Source organism: Ovis canadensis, chromosome 15 (genome assembly GCF_042477335.2).
Source record: "Ovis canadensis isolate MfBH-ARS-UI-01 breed Bighorn chromosome 15, ARS-UI_OviCan_v2, whole genome shotgun sequence".
Classification (NCBI taxonomy): domain Eukaryota; kingdom Metazoa; phylum Chordata; class Mammalia; order Artiodactyla; family Bovidae; genus Ovis; species Ovis canadensis.
The window spans coordinates 85,968,363-85,979,499 of NC_091259.1; the positions used below are offsets into that span (position 1 = coordinate 85,968,363).

Genomic DNA, 11,137 nt, shown 5'->3' on the forward strand with positions numbered 1-11,137 from the left:
TGTTGGAAGAGGGTGTTTGCTAGGACCAGTGCATTTTCTTGGCAAAACTCTATTAGTGTTTGCCTTACTTCTTTCCACATTCCAAGGCCAAATTTGCCTGTTAATGCAGGTGTTTCTTGACTTCCTACTTTTGCATTCCAGTCCCCTATAATGAAAAGGACATCTTTTGGGGGTGTTACTTCAAAAGATCTTGTAGGTCTTCATAAAACCGTCCAATTTCAGCTTCTTCAGCATTACTGGATAGGGCATAGACTTGGATAACTGTGATATTGAATGATTTGCCTTGGAGATGAACAGAGATCATTCTGTCATTTTTGAGATGGCATCCAAGTACTGCATTTCGGACTCTTTTGTTGACCATGATGGCTACTCCATTTCTTCTGAGGGATTCCTGCCTGCAGTAGTAGATATAATGGTCATCTGAGTTAAATTCACCCATTCCAGTCCATTTTAGTTCGCTGACTCCTAGTATGTCGACGTTCACCCTTGCCATCTCTTGTTCGACCACTTCCAATATGCCTTGATTCATGGACTTGACATTCCAGGTTCCTATGCAATATTGCTCTTTACAGCATCGGATCTTCCTTCTATCACCAGTCACATCCACAGCTAGGTACTATTTTTGCTTTGGCTCCATCCCTTCATTCTTTCTGTAGTTACTTCTCCACTGATCTACAGTAGCATATTGGGCACCTAATGACCTGGGGAGTTCCTCTTTTGGTATCCTATCATATTGACTTTTCATACTGTTCATGGGGTTCTCAAGGCAAGACTACTGAAGTGGCTTGCCATTCCCTTCTCCAGTGGACCACATTCTATCAGACCTCTCCACCATGACCCGCCCGTCTTGGGTTGCCCCACGGGCATGGCTTGATTTCATTGAGTTAGACAAGGTTGTGGTCCTAGTGTGATTAGATTGACTAGTTTTCTATGAGTATGGTTTCAGTGTGTCTGCCCTCTGATACCCTCTTGCAACACCTACCATCTTACTTGGGTTTCTCTTACCTTGGGCATGGGGTATCTCTTCACAGCTGCTCCAGCAAAGCACAGCTGCTGCTCCTTACCTTGGATGAGGGGTATCTCCTTACCGCCACCGTTCCTGACCTTCAATGTGGGATAGCTCCTCTAGGCCCTCCTGTGCCTGCGCAGCCAACACTCCTTGGGTTGCTCCTCCCAGCTGCCGGCCCTGGCCCCAGGCTCGAGGTGGCTCCTCAAGGTCACCGCCCCTGGCCTCGGGCGCAAGGTGACTTCTCCCGGACGCCCCTGACCTAGGACGCGGGGTGTCTCCTCCTGGCCGCCGCCCCTGACCTCGGACTCGGCGTAGCTCCTCCCAGCAGCTCAGTAAGCACACTTACTCTTTTTAAATTAATTTTTATTGGAATACAGTTGATTCACAATGTTATTTAGCTTCCACCGTACAGCGAAGTGAATCAGTGATACATATACACACTTCGACTCTTTTTAAGATTGTATTTCCATATGGATTATTGCAGAGTTCTGAGTAGAGTTCCTGTGCTATACAGTAGGTTCTTACTAGCTATCTATTTAAACAGGTTAGTATGTGTATTTCAATCCCAATCTCTCAGTTTACCCCTCCCCTTCCACCTTTCCCTCTTGGTAACCTTAAGTTTGTTTGCAACATGTGTGATTCTGTTTCTGCTTTGTAAAGAGATTTATTTGTACCAGTTTCATAGATCCCATGTATACATGATATGTATGAGGCTAGCTTCCCTCATAGCTCAGTTGGTAAAGAATCTGCCTGCAATGCAGGAGACCTGGCTTCGATTTCTGGGTCGGAAAGCCCCTGGAGAAGGAACTGGCAACCCACTCCAGTATTCTTGCCTAGAGAATCCCAATGGACAGAGGAGGCTGGCAGGCTACAGTCCACCAGGTTGCAAGAGTTGGACACGACTTAGCGACTAAACCACCACCACACATGATGTGATATGACACTTTTTTTCTCTGTCACTTCACTCAGTTTAACAATCTCTAGGTCCATCCATGTCACTGCAAACGGCATTATTTCTTTGTTATGACCAAGTATTATTCATATATATATACATATAAGTAGCACATTTATTCTTTAATTTATAAACACCATGATACTTGTTTGTTTTCAACTGCTATTTATTATTTGATGGACATTTTAAAATTGAAAAATGTTAATATTGGCCATCTTATTTTCCGTTTTATGATCCGTTCATTCTTTTGTGTTGATCCAAATTATTTTAATCTGCATTATTTTCTTCCACTTGAAGAGCTTCCTTTTACATTCTCATATGCAAATATGCTTGTGATATTTTTTTCCCTTTAGTTTGTATGTTGATGTTTTTATTCTTAAAGTTCACTTTCTGTTTTGTGGGATAATTTTGTTAGAAAAATCATTCTAGTTTGACACTTGTTTTATCCAGTTCTTTAAAGATGTAATCTGTCCTTCTATCCAGTTTCCAAATTGAAATCTGCATCAATCAAATCTGTCCCATTGCTATGATATGTATTTAACTCTGGTTATGTTGCCTCACCAAAAGATGAAAGGTTGTTGTTGAATCACGACACCGGGATTCTTGGCCCCCGGAGGAGAAAAATTCAATCCGGGGCCAGAGACAAGGCTTGATCACTCAGAGCTTTTGTGTAATAAGTTTTATTAAAGTATAAAGGAGATAGAGAAAGCTTCTGACATAAGCATCAGAAGGGGGCAGAAAGAGTGCCGCCCTGCTAGTCTTCAGCTGGATGTTGAGTCAGTAGCAGTCTGTTAATGAAAGAAAAGAATGTCTTAAAACTCAGAATGGCACCAGGCCTCTCACCCATAAGATGCATTTTGTAATAATCTTGGCACCAAATGGTTCATTTTGGGCCATAAAATGATTAACTTGAATCTTGAAGAAGGGCAGATCACCATACAAATAGTTTCATTTACATAGACTAAAGGAACAATATCTGAGTATTCAGTTCAGTTCAGTTCAGTTCAGTTCAGTCGCTCAGTCATGGCCGGCTCTTTGCGACCCCATGAATTGCAGTGTGCCAGGCCTCCCTGTCCATCACCATCTCCCGGAGTTCACTCAGATTCATGTCCATTGAGTCCGTGATGCCATCCAGCCATCTCATACTGGGTCGCCCCCTTCTCCTCTTGCCCCCAATCCCTCCCAGCATCAGAGTCTTTTCCAATGAGTCAACTCTTTGCATGAGGTGGCCAAAGAACTGGAGCTTCAGCTTTAGCATCCTTCCTTCCAAAGAAATCCCAGGGCTGATCTCCTTCAGAATGGACTGGTTGGATCTCCTTGCAGTCCAAGGGACTCTCACATACTGGTTTGTCAAGTAGGTTCTGAGCCAAAAGGCAGAAGGGACTTGAAGACAGAGTTTGGGGTAAATGCATAGTACATTAGCATAGCTTAAGATAAACATTTCCATAAGAAAAAGGCATTGGTTGACTCTAGGTTTGAGAATAGTTAACTTCAGGTGAAACCAGGTGTCATTATGGCAACACAGTATTTTAAGAGAAACCTCCTTTTAAATTTGTATAGAGAAGGAAAAAATATTGCTAGTTTGTTTCCTCCTGCCACTTAAGAGAGATAAAATGTCTGACACTTGCAGGCTATTTCCTCTGTTTGGAGACCCCTGGCCTTCCTGCCTGTTACCCTCTCAGTTACTTCTATCTTTATCTTTTTTTTTTTTTTAGATGTGTGTGCGTGAAGGAGATATTTGTTGGGCTCTCTATCACATATCACTGATGTCTTTATCAATCACTGTGTGAATTCTACACTGTTTTGAAAAGGCATGCTGTCCAGTAAAGGAAACCCTCTCACTTTACTGCTCTTCTGGAGTGCCTTGGCAATAATTGCTTGTCTTTATATACACAATTTAGAATCAGCCGAGTCACACACACATTCCCCATATACCACCTCACTCACCCATACACCAAAGGAATTTTACCCTACTTTATGGAATTTCTGTATCATTGAATTGAATTATATCAGGGAAAATTGACATCTTTTAAACATTGAGTTTTCCAGTACATAAAAATGTTATAGCAATACATTTAGTTCCTTATCTGAAATTTCTCTCAAATTATTTTCTAGTTTACTAAATAAACTTCCTGCAGGTTTTTCATTTCCATTACTTAAAAATTTTCATATCTTTGTTCCTATTTGAATATTATTTTCAATGTCTACTTAATTTTTGCTTTGCAATGTGGAAATAAGGGCTTCCTAGGTGGTACTAGTGGTAAAGAACCTGTCTGCCAATGCAGGAGACATAAGAGATGCGGGTTTGATCCCTAGATCAGGAGGATTCCTTGGAGGAGGGCATGACAACCAACCCCAGTATTATTGCCTGTAGAATTCCATGGACCAAGGAGTCAGGCAGGGCACAGTCCATAGGGTCGCAGAGAGTCAAACACGACTGAAGCAACTTAGCATGCACGCACATATGGAAATAATTTGACTTGTGTTTGTTGATTCTGTATCCAGTACACATGTTAAATTCATTTATTATGTCTAATAATCTCATTGTAGGTTATTCAATATTTTCCACATATTCATATATAACATCTTCCAACTATTAGGTTAATAAAACCCTGGAGCCTCAGATGGTAAAGAATCTGCCTGCAATGTGGGAGACCCAGGCTTGATCCCTGGGTTTGGAAGATCCTCTGGAGGAGGAAATGGCTACCCACTCCAGTATTCTTGCCTGGAGAATTCCATGGACAGAGGAGCCTGGCAGGCTACAGTCCACTGCGTCGCAAAGAGTCGGACATGACTGAGTGACTAACACTTTACAACGCTCACATATACATTTTATTCTCTTTCCCTCTCTCTCTTTTTTTTTCACTGTATAGGCTAGTATCTCTAGTAAAATGTTGGGGAAAAAATGTAAGAGAAAAAAATCCCTTTCCTTGGTTCAAATTACAGAAAGACATGTTTCAATACTTTTTAGTTTAATTGTGTTTGTTAGCCCTATTGTTGAGATTAAAAAAAAAATTACTTTAGTGTCATCCTTTACTGAAAGCATTCAACTTTTTATCTCCCAAATTTAAGCACCATTCTAATATTACAAGTTCAATGTGGATGATTTTACTGTATCATTTATATTATGCTTTTATGCTAAATTACTTTATTATTTATCTAGTAACAGTTTGTTCCCCTAGAGTATGAAATTTAAGTGAAAACTGAATTTTTCTTCTCTGTAATGCATCATTGTAACTGCATGATATAGCTATGTGAAGCTTTTTTAGATATGAAAACCTAATCAGTCACCAGATGAATTCTCTTTAGTGATGACAGTCAATGCTATATGGAAGAGAACAACCATGCAGCTGATCCCTGCCTCAGTACTGGACAATGTACGGGATACAATCAAATGATATTATTCTAAATTGTAAATTCTGGACATAATTTGCTGTGCAGTAACACAGTATTGAAACAGAGGACTTTAAAATGGCTACAAAACCAACTTTCAAATTTTACTTCCTTCATTCCTTTCAATGGGTAAGATGTAACACCCACAGTAGTCATCTGTGACTGCCATCTGCACATTGTCTCCTCTGAAATGATGCTGTCATTTTTGTGTGCTTTTTAGATGTCTTTTTGGATGACATGATACCTACTCAAAGGAGAGAACTAGCTGATGGATGAATTATGGTCTTATGAAAAATAATTTAAACACATAGTATAATAAGAGAAAGACAGATTTAAAAAGAAAATATAAAAGAAAAAACCTTCCTCAGATTGCAACATTTCCCAATTATTTTCACTGAAAATGTTCCAGCGTACTGTCTGTTGTTCAACTCTTTCCATTTGAAGAAACACAAGATTTTTTTAAATTTTTAATTTTATTTTTAAAATATAAATTTATTTATTTTAATTGGAGGTTAATTACTTTATAGATTTTTTTTGGTTTAATATAATGATTCTGTGTTATCAAGTACCATCCTTTACAACCAGGAAAACTTGGGAATATAATATAACAAATGTTTACGTACTTTTATTTTAATTTCAGTTTATACTTCACCAAAAGAATTAAAAAAAAAAAGAGTTCTTAGAGAGTGGATAACATTATATGGACACAAAATGGCTGAATCCTGTACATCTTATATCTCTGAACAGCAAACATGCATTAATATGTTTTTTGCATTAGTAAAAATTAAGGTAACAAATTATCGAGATGCTAGTAGCATGCTTTGGCTACATAAACAAAGCATATCTACAAAGAAATATTCAGAGAGAAGCAGAAGGTAAAAATTTAGTGCCACACTACAAAATTCAAGGGTCATTATGCAGAGTTTTGTTTTTAATGTTCCAGAAGGATCAAATTGAAGTCATTGAAAGGTAAAATGTCTAAAGTTAAAAACACATAGCTATTTAACAATTGTTCTCCAAACTTTTGCCATCTGTACCATCTAAAAACATCATGAAAAGAAAAAGAAGTGCATGATAGTTATATGAACAGGAAAGTACAATAATATCTATGGTTTTAGGGGAAAAGGTAGGTAAGTGATACTACATTTTCTCATAATATTGCAAATCACCAGTAAATTTGTGGACTGAATATAAGATTGCCTAAATACATAGTTTCTTATCAGCAACACACCGTAATGTAATTCTGATACTAGAAAATCCAGCATAAAACAATAAGGCCAGGAATGAATAACATAATAAATCTATTAATCATGTGGAAAAAGCAAACTATTGCTGATTTTACAATGACAAAATTTAATAGGAAAACAGAAAATGAATTTGAATCAAGCCTCTAATGCTCTATGTGAGGGTATCAGTTTTCTCAAGGCTGTCAAGACATCCTTATTTCTCAGAGTGTATATCAGGGGGTTAAGCATCGGGGTGACAACAGTATAGAAAAGTGAGAGAAATTTGTCTGTTCTGGAAGAATTTTTGGATTTGGGTCGTAAATATGTAACGATTGCAGATCCAAAGAATAAAGTCACAACCATGACATGAGATGAGCAGGTGGAGAAAGCCTTTGCTCTTCCCGTTGCCGATGGCAGCTTGAGGATGGTGGAGGTGATTCTACTGTAGGAGCCAAGTATCAGCAGAAAAGGGACCATGACAAAAAGCACAGCAACTGTAAAGACCAGCGTCTCGTTCAGAAACGTGTCCCCACAGGCCAGCTTCAGCACTGGGGGGATGTCACAGAAGTAGTGATTAATTTGTTTGGATCTACAAAAGGGCAGAGAGAAAATCTGGCTTGTCTGCCCTATCTCAATTGGAACTCCAGTGACCCAGCAGGCAGCCACCAGCTGGACACAGATCTTGTGGTTCATGACCAGAGGATAGTGCAGGGGGCTACAGATGGCCACGTAGCGGTCATAGGCCATCACTGTAAGAAGCAGGCACTCTATGTTTCCAAATATTAGGACAAAACTCATCTGTGTTGCACAAGCAAACAAAGAAATATGTCTTTTCTGGGTCCAAAGGTTTATGAGCATTCTAGGAAGAGTGGCAGACACATAACAGATTTCCAAGAAGGAAAGATTACCGAGGAAAAAGTACATGGGAGTCTGGAGAGTCTGGTCTGTCCCAGTTATGAGAATAATGATACCATTTCCCATCAGAGTTATCACATAGGTAAACAGAAAAATCACAAAAAGAAACATTTGGAGATTGGGAATGTCAGAAAATCCCAAAAGAACAAATTCCATCATTGAAGTGAGATTCACATTCACTAGATTTTTTTGAGGTTCCATCTGTGAAAATAGCACAATTAGACATTTATCTTTTTTGTTTTGTAATTTATATAAATTAAAGGGATTTAGGGGAATCATTAATAGTACATAAGGTTTCTATTCTCTATCAATGTCTAGTATTTTACATCCTGGACTCAACATAACTGAAGGTTAATGGAGAATATGTATGCTAAACTCTAAATATAAAAGCATAAGTTACAATTCAAGGTTTCACTTTAAATAAAAGTGATATGTTTAAGAATTTGCACTTTCATTTTGAATCTGTTTGTGTGCAGAGCAAAATCTATCCATTTTACTTTTATTAAAAGGGCAAAATTCTGAAGCAGAAATATTTGCATCCCACTTTCTCAGTGGTAGCGCATCACCAAATTCTGTAATGCATTTTTCAGGAATTTCCCAACTCTTCCATTAGAACTTTTTCAAGAATAAAGCATGTTTTTCCTTCCATATTCTGCAATGATAGCTATTACTTATTGTGTGTGCACCTTATTTGAGACCATTCTGACTGCCTTTATCTAATAAGCAACATAGCCATCAGGCACTATAAAGCAGGAACATTTATTTATCTTTTACAAGGATACAGCTTATGTTTGACAGTATTCTTATCAGTTATTTAATTAATAATGACAATCTTGAAGGAATTACATTGATGATATGATTTCTGAAACTTTGCCTGGTAAGTCTATTCTAAAATCTCTTACGATGTGCCAGAGGTCACTTTTATCTAAAAATTATCATGCTAATAATATATATATGAGATGCAGCATACAAAAATTAAAACTGAAAACTATGAATTATTTAAAATATGGCTACTACACAGTTGTCAAAAATATCAAAAGCAAAGAATATATATTTTACCTAGTAGTATAGTATGGTTTAGTGAGTAATCGATGGACAGGGAGGCCTGGCGTGCTGCGATACATGGGGTCGCAAAGAGTCAGACACGACTGAGCGACTGAACTGAACTGAACAGACACTCAAAGTTCTCCTATATTGAGATATACTTGGAAAATGTAAGAATTTTAAAAGAAAGGTGATTAGTAAACTGTAGCTTTAAATAATATCTAGGAAATTGGAAAACACAAATTACCTTGTCCTACTTTTGTGTTAGTAAGCTACTTGCTGTAACATATTATTAAAGTGTGCTAATGTCATGCTATATTGATATTATAGATGAAGAAACTAGGTCTCAAAGGTTTTCATGATTAAACTAAGATTAAAAAAAAAAAAAAGATGCTGTCTTTGACTTCCAGGATTCATGAGCATTGTGAGAAGGGTAACAGATCCATAGCTATTTCCAGAAGGAAACAATTGCCAGGGAAAGAATACACAGAAATGTAGGGGTCAAGACCTACTTTTGTTATTAGAATTATGGTTCTATTGCCCATCAAAATAATGATATACCTAACTAAAAACAACCCAAATAGAAGCTACTGGAGATGGTGAACATTAGCAAAGACCCAGAGAAGAAATTCCTTCAGTTTAGTTAGATTTTATTCTGGAATATTTCCTTTCTTTTCTTTTTTTTTTTTGTTTTTCCTTGCTGTTCTTTTTTTGTTCTCTTCTCTTTTTTTGTGTTTTCTCTATAGAAGAAGATTTAGCATTTGCTTCAACTACTTCATCCCCAACATTTCTTGTTCTTCAGTGCTAAATAAATTATAATTTCTAATTGTACAAGTCCAGCATTTTTGTAGTTAAATTTTCAGCATATGCCATGAACAAGATTCATGGTAAGACAAAATTTTTGCATGTTATTCTCAATAGTGAGCAATTTAGAAAAAAACTATGACTCTGTGTGCTGTCTCTAAATTATCTACACTATACCTCTTTCTTGTAAATGTTTAAGTGTTTATTATTAAGGCAAGTAGATATTAATGCTCTAATACTGCTATTTTGGAACTCAAGTCTCCATTACTTTGAAAAATTCAAATTATTAAGAAGATGTATGATGGTATTCCATATCAGTTTGCTATTGGTCATATCACCATCTCTACCCTATCTACTTCCGTTAGGTCTGTATATTTAATATTAATTAGCAGGTTAAATCATGTAAGTAATTTAAACACGGTATTGAGCTCAAAATTATTTCATTATATTAATTTAAAAGCATTTATTTTTTTCTTAAAATAGATGTTCCTTGAATTCCCCAGAACTTGCACCTGTATGAATTAGATTGTTCTATATTCGTTTCAGTTCAGTCACTTAGTTGTGTCCAACTTTTTGCGACTCCATGGACAGCAGCACCCCAGGGTTCCCTGTTCATCATCAATTTCTGGAGCTTGCTCAAATTCATGTCCATTGAGTCAGTGATGCCATCCAACCACCTCATCCTCTGTGCTCCCCTTCTCCTCCTGCCTTCAATCTTTCCCAGCATCGGGGTCTTTTTTAAAAAATATAAATATATTTATTTTAATTGGAGGTTAATTACTTTACAATATTGTATTGGTTTTGCCATACGTCAAGTCAGTTCTTCACATCTGGTGGCCAAAGTATACGAGCTTCAGCTTCAGCATCAGTCTTTGTTTTACATTAAATCTCTTCTTAAAATATCATCAGGATTCTAATTAATTTAAAAATGTCCATTAAAATATATTGGCTCAAAATAAAGTTTATCTCTCCACGTTACATAAAATATATCAGTTATTTAAGTCTTTATCATTTCAAATAATTTAATATTATTATTAAATATTTTTTAACTGTAAACTATATTTGACCTAGTCAGAAATACATGGAAGTTCCTTTAACATATCACTCTTGCTACTATAAAGTAAGCATTAAATTTTAAAATAAAAGTTATAAACTAAAGCTTACAAGAATATAAACTAGTTCATATTTGTCATTCTTATATAAGATGATACTGATTTTATCTCTCTGTAGAGGATATAAATAATTATATTAGTTCATATGAAATCACAATTTAATTAGACATTCAACTTACCTTTAAAATATTCCATTCTTTCCAAAATAAAGGGCTCTTTAATAAAGTTTCTCTACCCCATGAGATCTCTTTGACCAATCATGTTACATTTCCAGTTAAAAGCATCCTTTGGCACACTATGATCTCTTTTATTTTTCCCAGGTAGTTCTCACTCCACCCAGAATACTTTCTGCTCAGCCTCTCCATGGACCAGAGTGCACGGCAGATTTTTTATTTCTTAAAGATGAATAAGGTGCTGAGCAGTATAACTGGAGACCATCTAAAACTGACACACACCCAGTTCAAAGGCTGTCACGAACACTATTGTGAGCCTCTTTCTATTAACACTGAGCTTGCAGCACAGTTTCCCGAACATGTTTTTCTTATATCCTCCCATATTATATTCTTAATTGATATTTAGGGTCCTGCACATTTAATTGGCCAGATGATAAATACTATTTTAATCTTATATGTTACTGATTCTTCCCCAGGCACCAGGGGGACCAAAGAGATAGATGCTGTAT

The 11,137-nt window shown here is 36.8% G+C and overlaps 1 protein-coding gene across 1 annotated transcript; it reads right to left on the bottom strand.

Moving 5' to 3' along the window:
- Positions 1-6,736: 6,736 nt before the first annotated feature.
- LOC138420207 (olfactory receptor 10AG1-like) lies at positions 6,737-7,696 on the bottom strand. Its single transcript, XM_069553340.1, has one exon. The coding sequence runs from the start codon at positions 7,694-7,696 to the stop codon at positions 6,737-6,739; it is 960 nt and encodes a 319-aa protein (XP_069409441.1).
- Positions 7,697-11,137: the final 3,441 nt, after the last annotated feature.